Genomic DNA, 25,995 nt, shown 5'->3' with positions numbered 1-25,995 from the left:
AAAAAGAGAAGTATGGCCAACAAATGAAAGAGCTAAGGCCTGTACTGTTTTCGATGGTTTTGGTTACTCAGAACTTCATCTGCATTTTGCTTCATAAGCAGTCAAAGTGTGAGATCATCAACTGTTAATTATTATCTACTCTGACGGTTTAATTGCAAAAACCATCCACGTCCTACTCATCACCCAAAAAAACAGGGCCAAGTAAACTTTGTATACAAAATACACATGTAAGAGTTTCAGTGCCATCTATTTACAAACTAACTTCCCCCTTCTGAAATAAATACAAGCTCGAATAATATACAATGAAAGTCCCATTTCTCGCAATGATTACATGACCAATCCACATTTCTTCAGGATAGAAGGCAACTAAATACTTGTACACGTTATCTGAGGTAGGGATGGATTATAGCAGAATATTTATCCCCGAAATGAGTAGGAATGGATTAGATGTTCATTCTGAGCAAAAGTATAGCAGATGCCACACATAAATCTTTGTTAGATTGAGAAGTATGGGAGTTCAACTCGGTAACACAGCAATTCTCTTATTTGAATGGACCTGAGGGATTGAAAGGCCATACATTGAAAGCTCTCGCATCTGAACTCAATGAGCTTGGTTAGTTGTAGGTTCTTATGAGTTCAGAATTATCTTGTGTCCCACATTATTGCTGAGTAAGTAGACCTCTTTTTTGTAGCCTCAGCTGCAAAATCAAATGAAGAACTGATTGACTTCAAGCAGGCCAAGGAAACAAACAAGATTAAAAACTTCATGACTTGCACAGTATGTCTCACCTTAAATCAAATGAAGAACTGATTGACTTCAAGCAGGCCAAGGAAACAAACAAGATTAAATACTTCATGATTTGCACAGTATTTCTCACCTTAGACTTTGTAATCCTCCAGCCTTCATCATTTTGCTGGTCTGGCGAATATGAAAACTTTTCAATCGGTATTAATACTGCAACTTGTCCACTATCTGGACCATTAGAAACTTGGTTAAGGTTTGAACCACCAACAGCTTGTCCAAGGTCTGAGTTGCCACCAGGCACGGGAGCCTAAACAAGCCAAGCAGTGATAATTCAGTAGAAACTCGTGATCTTAGTTTTACAGTTTTTTTCTTGTCAAACTAGAAATATTATTTAAACAGAACTCTTTAGGATGGAACATAACTGAAATTACGTTAACAGAACAACTTGTTTACAATGTTATAATTTCTTTGTATGCACAAAAATCACCTTATCTTTAGTCTGCTTATGCTATTACTTAATAGATGTTATGCATTTCCTAAGTTAGAACTTTGTGTTTTGTGCATAGTACAAAATATCGCGATATATCTTAAAATATTGCGATATCTATCAAGATTTCAGCAATGGATACAATGTATAGAGATATATGAATATATGAGACTGCAAATATCGATGATATTTCGACAATTTCAACAATATTTTGAGATATATTGTGATATTTGGCGATATTTTGTGTAGGTAACAATTTTATTTAATACTAGGGTTTGCCCGTGCCGTACGGCACTGAACCACTCGTCATCGCGCCTTCGGCACCAGAAAATCCAATCAAGGCCAGCCTAATTTCCTATTATCTATAAGCCGTATATGGGCTAGCCCAGTGTTTAAGTCCAGCTGTAATTGTTGACTTTCTTGATAGATCATATCGATGATATTTCGACAATTTCAACAATATTTTGAGATATATTGTGATATTTGGCGATATTTTGTGTAGGTAACAATTTTATTTAATACTAGATGGACACCGAATGTTTTAACAAAACCACTAACAAGCCCCTCAATCAAGGCCGACCCTAATTTCCTCTATAAAGCCGGATATGGGCTATGTCATATTTTAAGTCCAAAGTTGACTTTCTTGATAGATCCGATGGACACTGAATGTTTTAACAAAATTGCACAAGCCCCTACATCACTTGGATTCGCCATGTCATATTTTGTTGAAAAAGATTTTGAGCCGTTGGATAGGGCCTTTCGGGCCCCACATCGTTCTGTTTTGTTAGATAGATTTACCATTATATTTCAAATAAATACAACATATATATCGTGATATATCAAGAAATATCCATAAAATCCATGACATTTATCGATATTTTGGATATATCCACGATATTAGCATGTGAAACAATGTAAAATATCTCCAAAGAGAAAGATATATCCACGTTACATATCAAGAAATTGAGTATCAATATATCCCGATATTTTGTACTATGGTTCTGTGCATCAGTACTAATACAAACAATCCAAAAGTTGAAGCTTTAGGGTCAGGGTTTGTATGAAAAGGAAAAGAAGGAAACAAGAGACTTAAACAATGAGCTAGACACCTTAGTGTTTAAGGGTGTGGACATGTTATTGTATAAGCAACTCCTCATGGATACATTACAAGCATCCTTTATACATGAAGCATAATCAAAGCAATCCATATAATTAAGCTAATACAACATAAGGGAGGGATGGAGCCACAGGCACTGTAGCCACATTATAGACACAGCCAATTCCGGCTCTTCATCAATTCCAATCCAACGGCTCAAGCAATCTCCAATTTTAAGTGAGGAAATTAGGGAGGGTATTTTGGTATTTTCGTAATAAAAATTTGACCGAAACAAACAGAAACACCATGAATAGCGCATAGCGGAGCAGCGCTCAGGAGGCAAGCAACTCCAATCATATTCAATGGGTTCAACATCAAATTATTCAAACAAGAAGTGGATGATTTTCATTTGGAAAAAAAAAAACTGCAAGACCAGTGCAAAAAACCGAAAGCCCTTATTGAATCTGTTGCACCACACCTTGCTATTCGTTTTGCACAGAGGGAATTCAATTGAGCATCAAGGAGAGTAGAGTTACGGACGAAGGAGAAAAAAGAACATTTGCTATTCCAATCCAACATCTGCTAAATGGGGTTAAGGTTGTTATCGAGTCAAATTGGAAAACTCAGTTCCCAAATTGAAACTAATTATATATATATTGGGCTTCTTAACAGTTAAGTGGCAGAAAAGTGGTATCAAGTATCAACCCAAAAAGATTAGTACGTCAATTTATTTGGGTATCTTGTCTTGTTCTTTCATTGCCTTCTTCATCTTCCCCTTTTGCTTCTCATTTGAAACTTACTCAAATCAAATAAAAGAAACTCATAATTTTCGCCCAATGCTTCAAATCCGTTCTCATTGTTCTTCTTTATTGGGTTTTGGGTGAATTCGAAAAACTGAAAATCGATCGAGCCAACAATGCAACTTCAAGTGACGATTTTGACAAATTAGAATTTATGATGACACCCATTTCTTACATTCTTTCATTTTGGAAATGTAGTGATTGGTTTTAAATGATTGATTGCTTTTAAATGATTGATTGCATCGAGCCAACAATGCAACTTCAAGTGATTGGTTTTAAACCATCGATTCTTTTGCAAATACAGTGATTTTTTTGAGAGCAAATGTTTTTTTTTTTTTCAGTTTTATTACGAAAATACCCTCTCTTATTTCCTAACTTAAAACTGGAGATTGCTGGAGCCGTTGGATTGGAATAGACGAAGGGCCGAGATTGGCTGTGCCTATAATGTGGCTACAGTGCCTGTGGTTCTATCCCTCCCCTACAACATAAATAGGAAGAAAATAACAGCTCTAATACCACTCTTTGGATCTCACCTTATCTTTAGATGCTTCAAGACTCTTGATTTCCACGTGATCAAAGTACAGTAAGATCTGTTAAAAAAAAAAAACTATATAAGGCATCCACATTAAAGTTCCAGTCAAAGCAACAAGAGTTCACAATCAGCTATAAGCATTAACTAAGATCTGCTCTAAAGGTACAGCTGCTAGGAATGAATTATAAAATAGTGTTAACATAATTTGACAACATATCTATCCATAAATTCTCACATCCAAACAGCCACACACCTTGTTTAGTAAGTGCATATTTGGTGCATCAGCTGCCATAACTCGTAGACCAAGGAACCTGTCTGAGGCAGCGCAGAAAGGACAGAAAACTGGCCGGAAAACACAACCATCTTTTTCACACCATTTATCATGTTTTGCACTATCTTCACTAGTGGGCCTCTCAAAAAGCCTCTTATCAACAGATGATGTGTCCGAAATCACGACCGGTACACTATCTGTTTTCATGGTTACATCTTCAGATCTACCTCTCAGAAAAGATGCCAAGTAAACTTTTGAAGATGAGGTTAATAAACATTCAACGAGGAACTGATTGTCAGGCAGCCCCAACGATTTTGTACAGAGCGAACAACACAAGTGGAGCCTCTTGTCCATGACAATATTGGAAGATAAACATAATGTCCCACAGTTATCCATCATGGGCTTTTGTGGAACATTTAGATTGGTGTACTCAAAGTTGTTGTGATCTACCTCGGAACTGAACTCAATTTTATGGATTGTGTCTTTTAATGTGCTCATCCTCTTACAGTCAGCACGAGGAAGTTTGGAATCAGGATTACTGTATGACTCCATTTTAGAGTAGCTCGACAGTGAAAAACTCATTGGTTTTCTTCTTTTCTCAGTATGGGAGTTGACACTCAAATTGAAGGATGGCTCTGCTTCTCGTTTTGTATCATTGGTGTAAGGTTTGATCCTTTCAGGAGTAACCATCAAAGAAGGCTTGCCTTCGCAAAGAGTTCCACTTGAAGTTTCCGCCGGTGATGAATGGAATGATAGTCGGTCAGACAAGTCATTGTGGGACTGAACAATAGTTGACGTTGAGTTGTCGTTGTTGGAAAAGACCGCAGGACTAGAAAAAATTGAGTTTTCACGCATACCAGGTGTTTCTTTGACTACAATTTGTTCTGGACTGTCAGGAACGGATGCCGTGTATATACTCTCAGACAACCTACAAAAGGAATGCACATTCACATTTATAAACTAATATAGATCTGTCCTTCTAACTGTTGAGTTAACACTTCAGGAAAAAAAACATATATAGCAGAAAAAGAGAAATATTTTTCTTTCTTTTCTTTTTTCTTTTTTTAAGTTTTGCTCTTTTAGATCAAGCTTCACCTAATTTTTGTATATTAAAAACTTGAAATTAGTTTATAATGCTTATAAGGTTTACTCGAAGAAAGAACATCAAGTTTTATTTTTCAGAAACAAGTTTTCATGGCATTGGTTCCAATGATGAAAACGGCTAATTGCATAGAGGTCAAAACAAATAAATCTAAACCATATAGAAACAATAGGCTGTGAAGTAATGGGTGGGTAGCATGTTCATACAAAAACTTATAAATTACCAGACACTATAGTCTATCTTAGTCTAAAGTTCACCTTAAATCTTTCTCAGAACTGCACTCCAAGTCAACATAATCCCTGTGTTCCCCCATAGCATTTTCATCTGTCTGTGCAAATGTGAGGTCCACAACATCTCCTCTACTGTATAAGTTGGGAAGACTAGCATCACCATTTCCTAACACTGAAGAAGCGGCACACCTGCCTGTTTTTTCAGTGCTGAAGTATTTGGAAAGTACTTTCTCTCCACAGGGAAGACCAGAGTTGTTATTTTTGTGATTTTTACATTTTCCAGTTCCTTTGTAGGCAACTTTTGGTTTCATGGAATCCTCTTTGATGTCCAAAAACTTGGGACCATCGATGTTTTTATGGCTACTTCTTTCCTGTATATGAATCAGAAACACTGTACCTCAAAAAACTGGATTTCATGGTAAACTACATAATGATATGGTAGATAAAAGACCTTTGCAACTTGGAAAAAGGATCGTAATCCCTCTAATGACATCTCAAAGCTGGTATACTGTTTAAGGGATTTCCTTAGCCACTTTGAAACATGTGCTACGTTCCTTTCTTGCTTAAACCGCTCATCTACATGCACAACAATATTATTACTAAAACCAACGGACAAAGAATAAAGGGTTTAGTCACTGCAAAAACAAATTGGAGCTTCACAAGTAAAAACTATCAACCAATTTCAGAATATTATCTATTGTTTCTAATAGGACGCCCTAGGAAGATGGCTGTAACATGAGAAATTTCCTATCATTTTTAGTTCAATGTCACTGTTCAAAAAATTTTGTTTGCTCGGTAAAAGTGATATTCCATTAATAAAAGAAAAGTAGGCTGAGAAGGCCTACATTACAAGAGAACAACCGAAAAAAATATTTACAAGCGACAAAGCAAAACATAAGAAGAAAAAAACAAAAAACCCCTGACATGCACCGTCACCCCATGTCTAAAAACATAAGACGATCCCATCTAGCAACAAAATACTCAAAGAAGCATCCTCTAAACTCTTTGAAGACTTTAGACCACCGAAATAACAAAGCTTTTATCGAGAGAACTGTCTTCTTACGCGAAATAGAAATGCCATCAAAGTGACGACGGTTTCGCTCTAACCAAATGCCCCACATGATCGCAAAAGGTAATAAGCTCCACATGCGATTTCCAGAAGAAGAGAAAGGACCATGACTCCAACCTTTAAGCAAATCCAATACCCGGCCCGGGCATACCCAAGTCATTCCAGACTCTAGAAGAAAAACAGACCATATTTTCCAAGAAAAAGGACACCAAAGAAGTACATGATTCACAGACTCACCATCTTTTCTACACAACTGACAATAATTGACCAAACACATTTTTCGACGCCTAAGATTATCAATGGTAAGGATGCGTTCCAAGGAAGCACACCATGCAAAAAAAGCAATCTTGGAGGGAATTTTGGATTTCCAAATTATAGTCCCAGGGAATTCAAGAATGGGGCTAGGACTATTAGCATTAGACAACCAAGAAATGATAGAAAAATAAAAAGACTTAACCGAGAAGATACCATTTTGTCACTGTTCAAAAATTGAGTGCACTGTAATGCATCCATCTGCCTTCACGCACTTACACAACCAGTATATTTATGAAGGAACAGAATGTAATTTTACTTCTAAAGATGATTGAGTGCACAAAAGGTAACTGTGGAAGCGAATGCTCAAGGTGCTAAATAAGCAATAACCATTCTTTCCCTTGATCATTTTTATTGTTTTAGTTTAATAAGCCATGTGGGCATACGTAATGGCACCAGTCAAATTATTTAGGTATTTAACTATTTTGTTTGTTAAATAAGTTGTTTCCTATTTATTCTGGCTACTACCCTCATTGTAGTTAGTTGCTCTCTGTGTTTAAGAACTACCAGTTTGAGCAGCCATTAGTGTTTTATCACTTTATGGTTCACGTTTTAGAGTTTTCATCCCTTTAAATGGTTGTTATTCGTTTAGTGTTATTTTAAATAATTCAATATTGGTTATTTGTTTTCGCCAATCACATCGCTCACGTTGGGCAATAGCTTAACAAACTTGTATGATTTTAACATGAACAGTCACATAGCATAGCTGGTTGAATCCACCATATTCATGAAATAAAGAACCCAGACATACAAATATTTCAAGCTACCTATCTGCTACAGTAAGTACCACCATTTTTATACAAAACGATTACCCTTGAAAATTAGCATCTTATTTTCACTGAAATTCCACATATCAATGAGGTTAAAACTTATTTGATTGTGTTTTATTGAGTCAGGTGCGAGGCGAGACGGCACGTGACAAGTTCACAAGCAAGTACGGCTACACTACCCAAGTCAAGGCAAGGGGAGGCCAAAGCGCAAGGCATGGAGCTGTAGGCTCAACAAAATGGTGCATTGAGCGCCTTTGACTGCATAGATCGTGGTGAACATATGCACAATCCCAAAAGTCTTATATGCCTTACTGTTTCAGATATTTGGATAAGGTTTAAAAGAGTGGCGTTTCCAACTTAATCTTATATTTAGATTCGCAATATACCAGTGCCGTGCAATGGTCATTGTTTATTCGAGAATACTAATTCAAAAAAAAAAATATAATCAGTTAGAGAATCAATACCCATGAAAATGATGGCTCCATAATCAAACCTATGACGTATGCAACGACCTGCAAAAACCAGAATGACATCAACATTTTGAAGGATGGTCGCATACAAATAGATGAATAAACAACACAATGATGTGGAGGCTATAGGTATCATCATGTATGTCATCAATATGTGAACCGGGAAGACAGATTCCATCAATTTTAAACATTGTGATAGGATAGACATTCACTCATAAAATGTGATCACTTTGTGCAAGATGAGCTGGTCAGCCAAGAACTCAAAAACGAAACAAATACCTTGATCAGCAAATAACCAACATAATGTGAGTTAGTCAGTCAGAACGAAACAAATGTACAAATTACAGAAGCAACCAACACGTTAAGTGCAGTATATTATTTGAACACTCAGGAACTTTTTGGAATCTATGAATGAAATGTATCAAATAAACCTTTTATGTCTAGCAATATATAAAACCTCTAAAAGAGTACATCAGGCGGTTGTCTAGGTGAGGTGAAGCATAGACCTCAAAACAGTATAAAGCTTAAGCTTCATTTTTTCCCAAAAACAACTCAAAAATGATACACTAAAAATATACTATTGAACACTGAGTCGGTCACCCTGCCATAAAAATCACAACATATGAATGAAATAGATATATCATGGTACATTTAAGCCAAACATGATGCTTGTGCCTATTTAAACACCTAGAGATGTGCGGTTCTGTTGGTGAGAGTAATCAATTATAATCGTTCTATACTTCTATCTGGAGCTGCAAGAACTAACATCAGCAGAGGTGATTGGAAGAGAAAACATACACACACACACAAAAAAAAAACTTCAACGTTTTTTTCTGGTGCAAAGATTGAATGAAATAACTGCAAAGGTATCCTCTAAGGGTATAAAGTCCTAAGCATGCGCGCGCGCATGTGTGAGTGTGTGTGAGAGAGAGAGAGAGGAGCTACCTGCAGCTTGATTCAATGCGCGAAATGCTTGCTGGCAATACCATTCATTCCCACTCAATAGATTTTTAGATGATTTATATGTATCATTAAATTTTTTCTTCTCAGCCACTTGAATATCATGTCTGTTAAGAAATGTGAATCAATCCGAAAATTAGACTAAGAACAGTGGTTATGTACTTATGTCGCATAGAAAAAACTTGGGGGAGTTTATTAGTACACTCACATGTTAGGAAATGGAATTCCCACAATAACCTAAGATAGTCAAAGGATAACTGAACAAATTACACAGAGTAAATAAACAAACTTTGAAAGGATGCTTCATACGAGTATAAATTAGGTCAACGTTGTATGTAGGTATCAATACAAGATCAGACAACAATTATATAAACCCTCATGTTTTTCCACAACAGGGTCTACTAAGTAGATTATTACTTGTCAATAGAATAGAATGAGAACTTCAATTCTCAATATAACCATCTTAGAGATTTCATAATAGAGGTCTGACATGTATAAAATATCACCCGATATTTGTGACTAAAAGGATACAACTACTCGAGCATTTTCATCAGAAAAATCCATCCCTTCAGAGACCTGCAGAAGTTCAATGAGAGTTAATTAACTGGCTACCTCAACGTCGTTTTTACTTAACTATTTCTTAGTTATATATCTAAGGATCAACAAAATAGAAAAATAGGTTTTGATTCTTTTCTTCTGAAGTTTTTACATGTAAAAGTATGTGACAAGCTTTACTGATGTAAATATATTACTTTAGTCTCCATTTCTTAAGTTATGAGGAGTTTCAACAGAAAGCATAACCTAGAAAGGTAAAACTCAGCCATAACAGAGCAACAAGTTAAACATGCAAACCTCTATATCAGAAAGGAACCATTACTACACCATTCTTTACCTGTGACAATCACTAAAAGCTAGCATCTAAAGAAGGTAACCTTCGACCCCTTTTAAACAATGACATGGAAATGGCCAAGGGGGATCCACAGAAATTAGAACCTCGGCTAGTGAATTCCTACGGAAGCTGGCATATACGAAGCTTAGCCAGGCTTCAGGTCTACTAGTCCCGTAGAAACCCTAAGCATAGAACAAGTTTAACTTGTAACTCATTCAGCCGGGATCACTCATTCTCATTTTGAATGCAGGCCAATGACACCATAGTTAACACCAAACAAAAATAAAGTACCATACACTTTATCTCCAAAGAGCCCAGCATCCGAGTCTCCTTAGTATTATACTATTATTAAAGTAAGACTGGATGTGATAGAATTAAGTAAATCAATATTAACAAAATAATTACAAACCTTTCCTCGGCAAACCGCAAGAAAAGCAGACCCACCTCTAGAGGGTTCCTGCTGAGTCTCCTTCACATCAGATTGTTTGAGGCCTCGTTTTTTACCTTTTTTCATTTTCCAAGCAGCTGATCCATTACCTTGACGAATGGAATCATAATAATCTTTTAAAGTGAGCTCAAATTCATCCTGGCTTCCTCTTGGCTCTGAAGACAGTAAGACATATTGGGATTATGGTATTGACTTCATAACCTAAAATTGATTTAACCTTTTACAGGAAGAAGGCAAATCATTTGCATAATAGACAATGATGCCAATGGTAGAGGCTGTATCTAGGCAAAGTTGGTCTTACCGACAAAAAGAGACTTTTGTGCATTTAATCGGGACCATTGACCAGTTTCGACGCCAACGAGTACACAGCTTTTCCATCAACTTGTAGCTAGGGAAAAATACAAGAGCACCACCTGGCACAATTTTGCAAATTTCCTCTAAAGAGACGCCAAGTGCATCCTTCAGATTCAGTGTTCAACTATTACTTTTGCTCAGCTGAGAGGTGATCGCACTCCCTAAATAAAAATTTTAACAGAAGCTTTGACTTATACCTGAAAATCATATGCATCAGCTGTTTTGTAGCTAGCATTTAATGGTTGATTCCCTGGACCAGTGGAGATAACAGACGCCCAGAGCTGCAATCAATCACGGGTGATAAAACTACAACTGCAGCTATAAAGCATCAAATTTTCAAGCTGCAACACACACTAGAGTTCACACCTGTGATTCCACATCTATTACATGTGGAGCTTCCATGGATGTTTCAAACTTAGCACCCAGTTCAGATGAAAAAGAGGTCATTGGAGACAGTGTCCTGGATCACCAAAGTTCAAGAAAATATCACTGAAGAATGAAGATTGCATTACAATAAACTAAATGCAACTGCAGAGCATTATAAAACGAAAGGAAGAAAAAAAAAATGAGTGAGCACAGGAATATCTGTTGTGTTAACAATCAGAGTGTTACCAAATGAACCACCAAAGAAGAAGAAAGCCTTCAAACTTCAGTTGCACAAAAAAAATATGGACTTTGGTTACAGAGCCAGGAAGAGCTTCTTTCAAAAGGATAAGCAAATACTCGAATGTTTAAATTCAGAAAGACATGACCACTACTTAGAACATGACATCAATTAACACGGGGATATGGAAACTTTAAATTCGCGAAAAATTTGTGGAAACAAGACCTGATTTTAGAATTGTCTTAAAACCATCAAAACAATAACGACCAAGTTAGCTGGAAAGAGTTCTATACTTCCTTGCTGGGTATTTGAGTATAAATATGCATATGCACATTGAGACGTGTGCCAGCATAAAAAGGTTAAAAATTTGCTGATTTAAATGAATTTTTAACTGTGAAATGCACTTACCCAGATGTGAGAATCACTGACATAGAAAGATCAGCAATTTCAGTAAAGCTAACAGCAGGGTTCATGCACCACAGACTAAAGGATTGCGTCCATATACCAGCTTTAGATCCTGCATATGGCATGCTATTATTTGAGAAGGAAAAATATATAAGCTTACTAATAGTACTATATTTGTCTAATAAACTATAATGTAGTAGGAAAACAAGATGCAAAGTATCAATGCCAATTGCAACAAACTACTGAGAATGAATGTAACACGAAGAGGATGCAACGCATCTGCCATTTTGCCTTTAACAACCTAAAAGCCATTTATTTCAGCTGTCTACTAATGCTCTGTGGTCATTGTTGTTGTAACTGAATCAAATTCTTGTTCATACATCCGATTACGTCACACTGAAAAGTGTCATGCCGAATCTTCAAATTTCAGCACATAGTGGGATATATGCGGCATTTTGTACTATAATCTGAATCATGTACAAAACTCATTAAGTTTTGGGTTCAGATCGTAGGTGTACAAAACCCTTGTAATCTTTCAATTCTATTTAAGACATTGAAAACTACAAAGTTTTCAAACAAAATGGTTTACATACAATTTTGTGCACCGGACATATACTTTGTTGTGTTTTGGTTTAACTCAAACCAGCTTAGGCCGACTTACCATATTGTCTTAATTCACTTTTATTGTCTACCCATAATTCCAAGCTATGTTACATGGACACGCCATATTTCAAAACTAATCCGTGTCGGATACGGACACATGTATCCGTGTCAATGTAACTTAGATTCCAAGAAAGGACAAGCATGAACATATGATTGTTTGCAATTGGTGCTACTCTATCAACAGTAACAATCACACTTTTGACTTTTAGAATTTAGAGAGAGATTAAAAAAGAAAAAAGAATATATAAGGGGGAGGATCAATATACAACACTTTTTGTACAACAGTTTATACAATGGCCTCCATCTCACTCTACAAATTCATTTAAGACTTCATTTTTTGTGGACCTCACCTTCTCACCATAGAGAACATCCCTACAAAATATGGGCACATTGGAAATTTCTAAATATGCCAAAAGAAGGTTACAAAATTTCAAATCTCAGCCATCAAAATAAACTCAAATTTTAAAACAACTTTTGTAAAGGGTAGAGATCTCGACATGATTTGAAAATCTGTGGATATGATCTTTATAGTAGTAAGATCATACCCACAAAAAATCAGCCATTAGTTCAGCTTGGAAAGGCACATTGTATAAATTGTTATATAAAAAGTGTTGTATATGGATCCCTCCCCTATATATAATAAGAATACAGCAAAATAAAAGCCACTTACCAGCATCCCTTTTAATGTACTTCTGTAAAACCAGATTATAATCAACTGTACAGGATCCATCTCCCGAGAAAAAATAACGAAGTGAAGTAAACAACCCTGCATGGTATTGTCAAACATAGCAAGAGTCAAAAAATTGGAGTTGAGGAAGAGACAGGGCTTGTGGGTACAATGTACTAGTACCTTCCAGTGCTATAACAGACACACCACTCAAATGTTCTCCTACTTTTGATTCAGCATCTGATGCAGCTTTGACTGCCTTGAAAGGATAAACTAAAATAAGATATTTAAAGGATTAAAGTCCAAAACCACTTTCAAGTTTCAATAAATACCTTAGTAGAACATTCAAACAAAATCATGAAGAACTGCTGTGAAATGCCAGCTTCTTGAAGCTCTCCTAAAGCCTTGTCACCACTCCAACTGGAACAATTATGTGACAAGTATTAAAAATGTGAAGAATGTTCCCAAAGTTTTGGAGAGCGTATGATCACTATATATGGTGAAACCCATACAAGAATATATTTTCGCGGATTACTGAAAGACAACTGCAACAAAAGACATTTTCAAGAAAACTTATGTGCCAAAGAAACAGTCCTACCCCGGGCACATATGGATACTCCAGGGAGGTTTATGTATCAGTTTTACAAGGGTCAGCATGTCTTTGTTAAAGAGATCATTTCTTGGGTACAACAAATAAATTATAAGGTTTTTCCATGTGTGGCTCGCTGCAAAAAAATCTACATATTTCACAAACACTGGAACAGTTCTTTGGTACTTCTAGTAAACACCAGACAAACTTTCTTTATATGGATACTTACTGAGATAAGTATATCTAATTTCTACAGTTTGTAGAATCCTTAAGACACTGAACCAATTTAACATTACCAATCTTAGCCTATATCAGAAAGCATGAAAGCTCAGTGAAATTATACCATTTTGTTTGCAACAAAACAACAAAAAAAGCCTGACAAAAATGAAGTAACTAAATCAACTTGCCATGAAAAGTAATGCTGGAACTCCCGCTTCACCAAGGTATCCGCCCTCCGGCCAATCCAACTTATGATTCCCTACACAATTGAAACCATCGATATATGACCAGCAATCATCCAAAGACCGGTAAATAGGGGAGGGAAAGATAAAACAACCTCGAGCATATCATGTAAAGGTTGGTAAACTGAAGAATCGACAAGGCACAGTTGCTCCAGTTCTCTCTTCAATGCTATCAGAAGGTTCACAGATAAATGATGCATTACAGAAATGTTTTACAAAATGGAAAGCAGTGGGTCCGTAACTTACTATCTAGGACATCATCTTCGATATCAACACTAGCAGCATCTCGTGCAATATCCTCTATATTGCTGCAAGATTGTAAGGAAAATCAGAAACAGAAAACTGTATGACTTGACCTTACTTCATTGCATTGTGCTTGGTATTTGGTAATGACATTTCTAACATCATATGTGTTGTAACTTGCAATATAAATAACTCAGTCAAGTATTGAAGGTTGCCCGTCAAATTATTTTCATCTCTTACAAAAAAATGTCCATTCTCACAATTTGGACACTCCATCTAAGTGATAGACCAAAACAGTACTTCGCACTGCAGCCTATTCAGGAGAACCCCACACCTCCTTAGGTGATTAAGTAGGGACAATATCTGCAGTATAGAGGTTTGACTTGTCAAACCCAGCCCCCATATGTTAAGGATATATTATTTACAAGAATGGAGCTAGCAACTGCATTCCCACTGAATAACAATCTGTATTTAATTGAAAATCAGAGGATGCATAGCTATGCCTAATTATTTGCAGATATCTGTACTACAAAAAAAAGAATTTTTGGTTTCACTTGGTATTTGAATTTCCACACTTAAAAAACTACACAACTTAATCAAGATGATAATTTATAGGGATCGCCACTGTTCATGGAGTTTAATCAGCCTATGTGGAAAAAGAAAAGGGGGGAATGGGTATGGGTGTGTGGGGAGGGGGGCGCGTGAAGATCTACAAATTAAAAGGAAATAAATCCTCGGTCTACGCAGTGGAATTTGAGGGGGGGGGGGAGGGGGTACTCTTTTGTTGTCTGTTGTGTTTTTGGTTGCTATCTTCCTTTGTTTGCTTTTGCTTTGTACTTTTGTAGTACAGAATATAAATACATGCAAGCACCCTAAATTATCTTGACCTAACATGGCATCCCACAATGCTCAGCTGAAACATGAATCAGCAAGAAAGCCTATGTGGAACTCTCTAAACTCCTAGCTGACCTACAAGTCAGCATGAAATCTCACGTCGTGTCTACAAACGCCTAGCTGGCACTTTAGCTAGACAGAAGAACATGGGGGTCAACAAGGATATAGTGGTCTGGAGGGTCATCAAATGCCAAACTACTCTGCTTCCAGTGAACACGTCACTGTACGCCTTATGGCACTGAGCAGAGTTGCCACATCCGGCACCGCAAGGGCAGAGACCCACACGTCACTGTATGTTAGTAGCATGTGCTTACCTGCCTACCTCAAAAGCTTCCACTACAAATCGTGGGTGAGAGAGGCACAACTAACACAAGCTCATTAAATTCACTCTCCTAATGATCTCAGCCTTTCCTTTGGCATTTCACCTTCAAACCTCAGGCAATTTTTCTTTGTCAACACTTAATTCTTTTGCCCTTCAAGTCCTTACCCATTCCTACAATAGGCCTTCTTGTATAACTCAATGTCAAATCAAGTGACAAAGAGAAAACACTTATGTAGGGTCAACCAAAGAAAAGTAATAGATTTTCATAACTCTGTGGCTGCAGTCTCAGAACTTAACAATCACATGTTGAAAAAACTTGACTCATCTTAATAACCCAAGACTAACAGAACTCAGTAAAGAAGACATTAATAACAAACTGATTACCCATAATAGCATTTCTTTTCATAATACAGAACAAAGCTAGATGACAAAATCAAGTTGCACAAGTACTTCAAGAGACCCAACATGCCCATATCCACACAATATATGACTTATGCCATTCAGTTCAACAGATGCTGCTAACTTCCTATTTTCTTTGCACTTTGATTGGATTTTAAAGAAAAAAGCTAAAAAGGGTACAAGATAACGTTTTTTAATGTCAATGTGTATATTGCCAACAAAAAGACTAAAACAGAAGGTTCCAATACTAGACATCCGATTGCCTTTATGCACAACACCTTCATGATGATCAACTTAAGAAAACTTAAACAAGAACTTGAGAAAGCTTAAATCAGATAAAAGCTGGATTTATACATGTATCAATATCGATTCACTTAGACTAAACAATGAAGTTATTCTACTCCCATTTCCTTAGTGGTGGTTATATTGTTATCCATATCTTGGCATCTTTGAACAAGCAAATTCAACATTGGATCAATATTCATGCCTATTTAAAATAAGAATCTTTTTTTTTTTTTTTTTTAATCAACAATTTGATGGTACTATATATCAGAAAAGGATAACAAAAAGCAACGCGAACATTATGGAGAGATCAAGGCTTCGAGGGATAGAGACAGCTTCCAAGAAAGGACAGAACTTTATTAATTGTTGGGAGTCAACATCAACAAAAGTAGGAATCTTTTGTTTTTGTTTATTTTTGTTAATCAACAATTTGATGCTTATCGACTACTATATATCAGCTACTTCCAAGACCGACATAAGTATAAAACCGAAGAGGATAAAGTCAACAAAACTAAGTCTCTTTCCATTTTTATGGAATCAACAATAATAATCGTAAGATTCCAATTACTATTCCTTTTTATTAATATATATTATATTTTGTATATAATAACACTGAAAAAACTTAATAATAAAAATTTAAGTTTGAGAATTAAAAACTTTACAAATAAATTGGGCTAAATTTAATACACAGGCCTGTTTTAATGGAATAATGGGCCATTTAAAATAAAATTAGTCAGCTTAAGATTCTTATATCCCAGGTGATTTTTTTTGCTAGCAATGGAGAGGTAATAAGAGCATACTGGGCTTCATCAAGAATCACAATGGATCCTTTAAGATCTACTTCCATTGCACGTCGAATTGAAGGACTTAAGATATAGCTGTATGGGCAGAAAACTAGCTGAGCTTCTTGTGCCATTGAACGTGCTGCAAAATATGAACAACCTACAAAAAGAGACTTCCTCGATAAGCTTTAATAACAAAATGAATTCAAGATCTCAATAGATTATGAAAACAAACCTTTCACAGCTCGTCCAAGTTTCACTAGATCTTCAATATCGTGAGCCTCATGGCAGCCACCTTTCTGAAGAGACGGATGACCTTTTACTTTATGCACGTTTCTGTATATGAAAGAGGTTGGGTATTCATGTTTCGTGCATAGAAAGGAAACAGAGACACTACAAAGATCCATCAACCCATAATTAAATGAACTTACCTGAATTCTGGGCATCCTTGATCTCCGTCCTTCGACTTCATAAGTGACTTGCTGCAAATGATATACACCAGCAGTTCATTGCCAGATCAAGAAAACAAGAATAAAAATTAGTTCACAGAAATAAAAGAATTGGAGTTGCGGCTTTGGATTAGAGCTGCACCACTCCTCATCAATATTCTCTCTCCCACAGACATATTTGTTGGTGCAGTAGAGTTTGCGTGATCCCTGGAAAGGAGAGGAATAGTAAAAAAATGCTAAATAAGACGACTACAAGTGAAAATGATTACAATGAGCAAGTATATACTGAGAAGGGCTCCTTCCTTACTTAATATCTCAATACTCATGGCTGGTCACTAGCAGAGTGCAGTCTACTATATAAGTGGATGTACTAAAAATACCAGAACATCTGGGCTATTTTCTCAATATGTGTCTCATCATTAAATAGACCTTAGTTACCCTGTGTTTGTACAATTTCAATTTCCAATAATGTTAAAGAGAAACTACCACTGAAAATCGCAAGAAACTTAATCTGTGCACTAATACCAACTTAAAATCAGGAATGATGGACCTATTAATATATTACAGACTTTGAGAACAACAGTTTGTTAAATTGATCCACAACTTTGACTACTAGAGAAAAAAGGGATAACAGAAAGACGGGGACGACCAGGCTGACAACAGTTAATAGTAGCTTTTTAATGTAAAATATGTAATTGATGGCCTCACAGTTAGGTTTTCTGCAAAAGAAACTCATCCCGTAGACCACTTAGGATTTTATGTTAGGCACAAGTGATGTGAGTGTCTCCTTATGCTAAAATTCTGTTTTTCTCCAAAATCAATCTCGTAAAATAGATCTTCTGTGATAGTGTAATTCAAGGTGTTCCATTGAGCATAATAGAATACTGAATACCTAGGTGTTGAAATGCAAGTCTGAATCGAGTTCACAAATTTCAAGGGTATACCAAATCACCTAAGAGCAAATTCAACTGCCTCCCATCTAATGGAGTCGTATGTTTTTCTAAGATCCATTTTTGCTGCACATCTAGGGGGGGGGAGTGTCCTTCGACCTTTTGTTTTTGGCAAACTGAACACTAATCTCTATGAAAAAAACATAACAAGGCTCCGAGCAGAGCCCTACCTGATTCCCCTTCTTTTTTTGGCTAGCTTGGCTGGCTTTCTAACCCCACCTACCTAACCTTGTCCGATCCAACCTTCCTAGCTTCGGCCTATTCTTCAGTGATAGCTTCTGCTTCCTTACTAACTACCGCCATGGAATCCAATGAATTTGCTGCTCTATCTTATCCCTCTCCACCGATATCATTCCTTTCTGCCTTTCCCGATCCAACGTCCTCAACCCATTCCTTGTTTCAAAGCTAGCTTCAAGGAGAGCTAGTTACAGCTATTCGTATGTGTAAGTTAACGAAGCACAAGCCACATGTGCAGGCGGCACAAGTGGTGTGAGTGTCTCATAGGCTAAAATTCTGTTTTTCTCCAAAATCTATATTGTAAAATAGATCTTCTGTAAAAGTGTAATTCAAGGTCTAAAACGAGATATGTCTGATCAAACAACTTCAACTGAACTGATATTATAAACTTTCATTTTTCAGTGGGCAAAAGATAAGGGATTTGTCTAATCAGCTATTGCTTTTTATTTTCCCCTCGCATGAAAAGGATACAAAACTAAAAGATAATTGTAACACATCCCTTTTGCTCTATTAAAGAGATAAATTTAGCCAGCCTCCATTTCGTCTCAGATTGTCATTGTCTACTTCACGTCTCTATTAACATAGAGTACTTCTCTGGATGCTTTATGTTCTTCCAAAGTCAGACTTTTGAATTTTCATTCTAGGTTGACCAAAACCAATAACCTCATTCTTTGGACAATGGACGTGCACAGGTTGCAACTTCAATTTTGCATTTTCACCAATCCTTAAATGTACAACCATTAAAACTTAAGTTTATAATCCCTGACATGCTTACATGTCTAAAAAATTATAATTGACTTAAACCCTTTTAACATGGCTTCAATACACATTTCGATCTCCCTCTTCCTATTCCTTCAAAATACTTTTATACAATATCAAAGTGACAAGTAGTTCACAAAAAATGAGATAAACATACCAGAACAGCCATTGGCACTCGGTAAGACGTCTTCCGATACTCACGTATTGCTTGAGTTAACTGCGAATGTGTCCTCCTTGCATAATACAACAAAATAAGTTCAAAGTATCTTAATTATATAACTACATAAGATATATATATATATACATATAACTTACGATGCATAAAATATAGTAGGTGCTGCCTTTTTCTTTTGATTTTGAACAGGTGGGCCACCCTCTGCTGTTAAATTACCTGAAAAAAAAAAGTTTATAAATGTGACACCAAATCTTAAAATTCACAATTAAGGCATTAAAAAATACTTACAGGAAGGTTCGGGTTCGGGTTCGGGTTCGGGCACGAAACCACCGCCGTGTCCGAGTGGGTCCGAAGCGGCTTCGGGATTAGGTTTATTGTTGTAAGAGAAATTGGAGAAAACATTCTTGGACTTGTAATTTTGTTGCCAAGAAAGAACAGAACAAAGTAAAGAAAGGGTTTTACCAGTACCAGTGGGTGATTCGAGTAAAGCATTGCAATGTTTTTGTTTTTGAGCTTTATCGAGTGTTGAAATTACTTTACCCATAAATGCAAGTTGTGATCCATATGGTTTGTAGGGGAATTCTACTGCTAATCCTCCTATGTGGTGTACATTTTTATTAGGGTTAGGGTTTGGTGATTCGGATTCCATTTTTTTTTTTTTGTTGTTGTTGGTGTGTTCGACAAGTTTTGGAGTGGAGGGAAAGTGGTTTTTCAGTATTATAAAGTGGTGACATTTTTTGTGTTAAATATCGATACCGTAAAAGCTGAAATTTCGGACAGTTGGGTACAGCCGTACAGTCCATACTTGGATGGCAAAATACATGTTGTTTGATTAAAACGTGTGATAAAAAGTTGAGTTATAGCCACTAAAATAATTAAAAACATAAATGAGACTTGTGAGGGGAGTAGTATTCATACCCAATGAATACCAAATATCTGTCCAATACAAACATTACTGTTGAAGTAATGGGGATTCATTTGGCCAATTTTATTTTTTTTATTGTTTGTTTAAGCTCGATTTATGTTATCGGCCTTCAAAGAGTCCCATAAATTAATCTCTAAATCAATTGCCCCGTGACTTCTTTTGTTTAAATATCATTTTGATGGGGTTCAAAATATGTCATTCCTAAAAAAGTAGCGATTGGTTTGGTTGAAGAGTCATGAGACGGAAATGAAAGTGACGTGGTGCGCGACACTTACAATGCCAACGTTATATTCACAAATTTGGTAGCAATTTTGCAATCAACAACTATTTGATACCTAATTTGTTAACACTCAAACGTTATGTTTTTTGATAAATTACTACAAAAACATTTGTTTGCTTTCCACGACTCCACGAGATGCTCTTATGCATGATACAATTTTTTTGTTATCAAGTGTATTTTCTTAATGAATTCATATATATTTTATGTAAAACAATCAATAAAACTTATGTTTGATACAATAGACTATAAAAAAAATATACCGTTGAAATTACTTCATATCAATGTTAATTGCATTTACTACATTATTATAACAAAACTCAATTAATTGCCAAAAAAAGAAAAATGTTGCATCAATGTGTATATATTCCTAAACACCCAAATGTCAAAATGAGCATAGTAATAGTATTCACTCATGCTTTCGGTGATCAAGATTTTATGACTGCTAAAAGTAGAAAGTCATTCCACCATTTTTGTTATATAACGAAAACCAGTTTGTGGAGGCCAAAGTGTTGGATGATTTGACAAAAGTACATTATCACTAGAGGAAAAAATATATATTAATAACAGTTAATTGAATATGGTCATATATTAAAAAATAACAAAATATGATAAACTTATGCGTTAGTATGACACAACTGAATAAAACAATTTAATGAATGAGAAAATGTATCAAGGCGCTAAGGGATGTGAATATATGTATTTCCAATCAGCACGAGACATAAATTCTTTGTAGTCGTTCATTAACTTTGTGATCAACTTTCCAAGTTTCATAAAGTTTCCCCTAGATTACCTAAAACAATAAAGTTAATAAAGATATATCAGTTAAGTTGGAAGTGAAGTTAAGATAAAAGGAAAAACAAATATTATTTAAGCAACTCACCATTTTCAAAGATTCGTATCAATTTCAGTGATTCGTGGTCGTGATCGTTTTGCAAAAACACAATGCCTTGTGGATCATTGCCGTGGGAGTAGTGGATTCCATTTTCAGTAAGATTACTATATCCTAAAACCAAATAATGAAATATTTATTTGATTTTTTATGTGAAGCAATAACATTCGAGGCTTTCATTATTGTAAAAAACTATCCAAAAGTCTCGTGGACATAAGTATCTAAATAACACGAGATTCCTTTAGCCACTACTCGTCTTGAACCTTTCTCAACGTAATCATAGTTAATCACATGGTCGCAAAACCTCATATTTTTCAGATTTCAATGAAAGTTCCCACAAATTTCTTTTCAACACACAATACATAACAGTTTTCTTGAGTTCTTCAAGATCATTGTGTGTGATGTTTCCATCGCCAGGAATACTGTTATGCCAATTCATCTCCAAGTTATATTCAAAATAATATATCATTCGAAAACCACATAAAAAGCCCAATTAGAAAAACTCATAACACATTCACAATCAATATCTATCTCACACCATCTCTAGAATGGGTATAAAATGTTATATAGATTTATATTTTATGAATCTTTGAATAATAGCCAAAATCATATGCTTATATATTGTTGCAGGGTGTGACACTGGATGGGTATATTATGTTATTATGCGAGATCGTATAATTATTATAAAAAAAAAAATGTAAACAAGCAATTCAGTCACAAATTTGATTGTCCTAACAAGAAACAAAAACAACTTACATGAAGTTATGTAAAACAAGCTAGTTAGTGTTGTAACACTTTTCTTCAGTTCAGCCTAGCGCCGATTTGAAAGCCCTTTTCATATCTTTCACATCCAATTTCATAAGCTCCAACTCCGACTGCAACAAATTCACCTGTTCATAAATGTTGTAGTTGTTACCATATTACAAAATATCGTGATATATCACGATAAATATTGAGATTTCAACAAAAGATATACAAATATCAAGATATGTTTAAAGATATACAAGACTACAAATATTGGTGATATTTCGACTAGATTTACAATATTTGCGATATTTGAGGATATTTAGCGATATTTTGTGTATATAACAATTTTATTTAATATTTACCATTATATTTCAAATAAATATAAATTATATATCATGATATATAAATAAGTATCCACAATATCTATGATATTTATCGATATTTTATATATATCAACGATATTTGCATATGAAATAATGACAAATATTCCCAAAGAGGGAGATATATCCACGATACATATCCATAAATCAGGAGCGATATTTTGTCATATCCTGATATTTTCTACTATAGTTGTTACTAGGTACTTGGTGGTGTTGTGCACCTGCAATCAAATACCATTAATACTGAGTAGTAGAAAATACTCCCAGTGACCCACGTCAGCCCCTTTTTCTACGGAGACTCGACACATCAGATTTTTCATAAAAAAATGAATTCTACGCTCTTTTTTGCCGATTTCAATTGTTCATAACCCAAAATAGATAAAAACCTCTCTCAAAGTTATTTTTTTAATTCTACAAAGCACTCCCAACTCTAAAAAAAAAATCATCTCTTCAAACCCTCTCTCTTATTTATCTATTATTCCAAAATTAAACTAAAAATGATAGAGTGATGTCCAAATTAAATGTCATCTTCATTATCATCAACTTCATATTGATTAATTCAAGCAAATTTTGAGGAGTTAGAGAGATGTTTGGATTTAGGAAATCACCCAATACTAAGGTTGTGAAACAAAACTCAATTGAACCTGCATTTCTTGGTTCGTCCAATTCTAGTCCATTTGATTCCGACTCGGACTCTGATGCTAAGAAAACATTTACTCCTGCAAGACGTACTTCTTCGGAACTTATACTGCCGAATCTTAACAGCAATGCTTTTAGTGATGACGAGGGAAGTGGAGCTTCTACAATTTGTTATGCTTTGAGAAACAAATACAATAATGACTTCCGTGATTCTGGAGGATTGGAGAACCAGAGCGTGCATGAACTAGAGGGCTATGCCACGTACAAGGCTGAAGAGACAACAAAAAGTGTCGATAGTTGCCTGAAGATTGCTAAGGATATTCGAGATGATGCTACTAAGACTTTGATCACCTTGCATTAGCAGGGTGAGCAAATCACAAGGACTCACGAGGCTGCTACTAACATTGGTCAGGATCTCAGTCGGGTATGGCTATTTGTCCCATTTGTTGTTGTATTTTGCCTTGTGACTGGTGAATATAAATAGTGTTGTGAATTTGTGTGTTTTGGGGTGGGAGTGAGGGGTTGAAGCGAGAATATCTACTTGCTAAATATCTGCTGATATCTTTTTTCTTAAGAACTTACTGTTAAATTGTCTAAGAAAGTTAAATTTGATATAACTGGAACCAAAACATCATTTTTGGTGACAGTATTTAACAATGTATTGCTGTTTAGCTATTATAAGATATGCAAGTAATGAGTTTTCAGTAAAGATTGTAAACTATGCGTGTGGAGCATTAAGTATATCCACTGGCTTTGGGAATAGGGTCATTTGACCTTTTGGTGGTGATTGAGTGTTTGTCATTAATGTCTCATCTTGACCTTTGCCTTTGCATGCTCGATATGCTGGAGTACTTATCCCACACTACTACACTGTAAAGAGATCCAAATTTGTTTTTTTTTTTTTTTTTTTTTTTTTATTCTTAGTTGCGCTTTCAGTTATTGATAACTTAGCTACGTGTTTCAGGGTGAGAAGCTATTGGGAAGTCTTGGTGGTATGTTTTCTAAAACATGGAAGCCTAAGAAGACTAAAGCAATTAAATGGTCAGTAATTACGAGAGGTAATTATCAGATCACATTCAATCTTTGGACTTTACTAGCTGGAAAAGTTTCTCTTTGCTTACCTGAATACATGTGTTGGGTTGTAGATGATTCATTTAAAAGAAGGGGAAATCACTTGGAGCAAAGGGAGAAGTTGGGACTGGCATCAGTTCCTAAGGGAAGATCGAACCTTCGAAAAACGGCATCTGAACCCACAACTGCACTACAGAAAGTTGAGGTTCATCTTGGTGTTGAAAGTAAAACTCACATCTAAATTCATATTGTTTCTTTTACGCTGATCTCTTTCAACTTTGATATTTGTGTATATTAAAAAGGTGGAAAAGACAAAGCAAGACGATGGACTGAATGATTTAAGTGACATATTGGGTGAACTGAAGGTTATGGCTATTGATATGGGTTATGAGATTGAAAGGTGTGTCCTCGATTCTATAGTGCACAGCTGTGGAAACAGAGCAATAAAAACATTTCCCTCTCTCCCCACTTTTCGTTCATCAACAAACGCTTTCTCTATGAAACGTACGACCGACTCTAGCATTGATATGAATCGCAAGCAGGTTATTTCTGATCATGCTTATTTAATTATTTCGGTTTATTTTTTACTGCTTGATTTTCCATTTTCTTTTAGTCTAATTGCAACTTCAGAGTCCATTTAATCAACTCTAGATTCCTGGGTGAAAACCCATTTTCTCGAGCAATTTCAGTAGAGATTTCCTCATCTTCTCTAACGTCTTGGACAACTTCCTGATAAATTTAAACTTTTGTTCCTTGCTCCATAGGTTTGTGATGATCGGCATTCTGAATTGATTACGTGCCTATATAAGAATCTAATACCAAATGAGATTGAAGCTTGATTTATCTTTGATGGAGCACTACGAGAGACATTGTCCTCTACCTGAAAGGCGCTTCAATTGCTTGATTCCTCCTCCAACAGGCTATAAGGTTAATAGCTTAAGTGAAAGATGTTTTGTTATTAATTTATTTTCCTTTGGAAATTTTAGAAGTGTCATTGTTTTTGGACTATTGTAGGTCCCAGTCAAGTGGCCAATAAGCAGAGATGAAGTATGGAAAGCAAACATACCTCATACTCACCTTGCACATGAGAAATCTGATCAGAATTGGATGGTTGAAAAAGGTGAAAAGATTATATTTCCTGGTGATGGTACTCATTTTCATTATGGAGCTGACATGTATATTGCCTTACTTGCAAATGTAAGATTTTTTCTCCTTCAGTAGTATAAAATGGAAATGTCATGAAACAGTAGCCCCCAACCCCTTCCTCCTTTAATTTGTTTTATTGCTAAGAAATAGTGTCTTAGAGGAGATGTCTCTATAGCTTTGTTTGAGACTATCTCCCTCTCTATTCTCCAGTGGTTTTACTGTGCTTAAAGCCCATTTCTTCCCTTTTTCTCAATTATATTTTGTGTAGATCAGTTTTATAATTGAATTGCAAAACCAGCTCTGCTTTGGCGCTCGAAAACGGTTAGGTTCTTTGATACCGGTTAGACATGCTGACTAATGCTGATGTCAATTAGATGGGGTTTAGGGAACATATGTTCCACATTATTTAGTACAGCTATTAATGTAGTAAGCCCGGCAAATACCGGACAAATTATCTATATAACAAAAAAAGGGGGAGTGGGATGACAAATTCCACCTCATA

General features: G+C 35.7%; 1 protein-coding gene and 1 pseudogene across 1 annotated transcript; one reads left to right on the top strand and one right to left on the bottom strand.

Annotated features, from left to right (window-relative positions):
* Window positions 1-147: 147 nt before the first annotated feature.
* Window positions 148-20,124, bottom strand: LOC147491645 (uncharacterized). The gene is given in 29 exon segments (XM_086565515.1): window positions 148-698; window positions 790-1,052; window positions 3,662-3,718; window positions 3,914-4,859; window positions 5,291-5,634; window positions 5,715-5,839; window positions 7,879-7,926; window positions 8,830-8,951; window positions 9,053-9,081; window positions 9,376-9,420; window positions 10,143-10,336; window positions 10,483-10,531; window positions 10,533-10,640; window positions 10,733-10,816; window positions 10,902-10,995; window positions 11,548-11,656; window positions 12,878-12,973; window positions 13,058-13,133; window positions 13,207-13,294; window positions 13,871-13,941; window positions 14,020-14,093; window positions 14,171-14,232; window positions 16,865-17,006; window positions 17,082-17,182; window positions 17,278-17,328; window positions 17,438-17,502; window positions 19,399-19,474; window positions 19,557-19,632; window positions 19,705-20,124. Coding segments are annotated over 29 exon segments (3,960 nt in total). The 5' UTR covers window positions 20,066-20,124; the 3' UTR covers window positions 148-694.
* Window positions 20,125-23,223: 3,099 nt separating this feature from the next.
* On the top strand, window positions 23,224-25,139 carry LOC147491644 (SNAP25 homologous protein SNAP33-like; annotated as a pseudogene).
* Window positions 25,140-25,995: the final 856 nt, after the last annotated feature.

The sequence above is a fragment of the Coptis chinensis genome, chromosome 6 (genome assembly GCF_015680905.1).
Source record: "Coptis chinensis isolate HL-2020 chromosome 6, ASM1568090v1, whole genome shotgun sequence".
Lineage (NCBI taxonomy): Eukaryota > Viridiplantae > Streptophyta > Magnoliopsida > Ranunculales > Ranunculaceae > Coptis > Coptis chinensis.
This window is presented reverse-complemented; position numbering and strand designations above follow the sequence as displayed.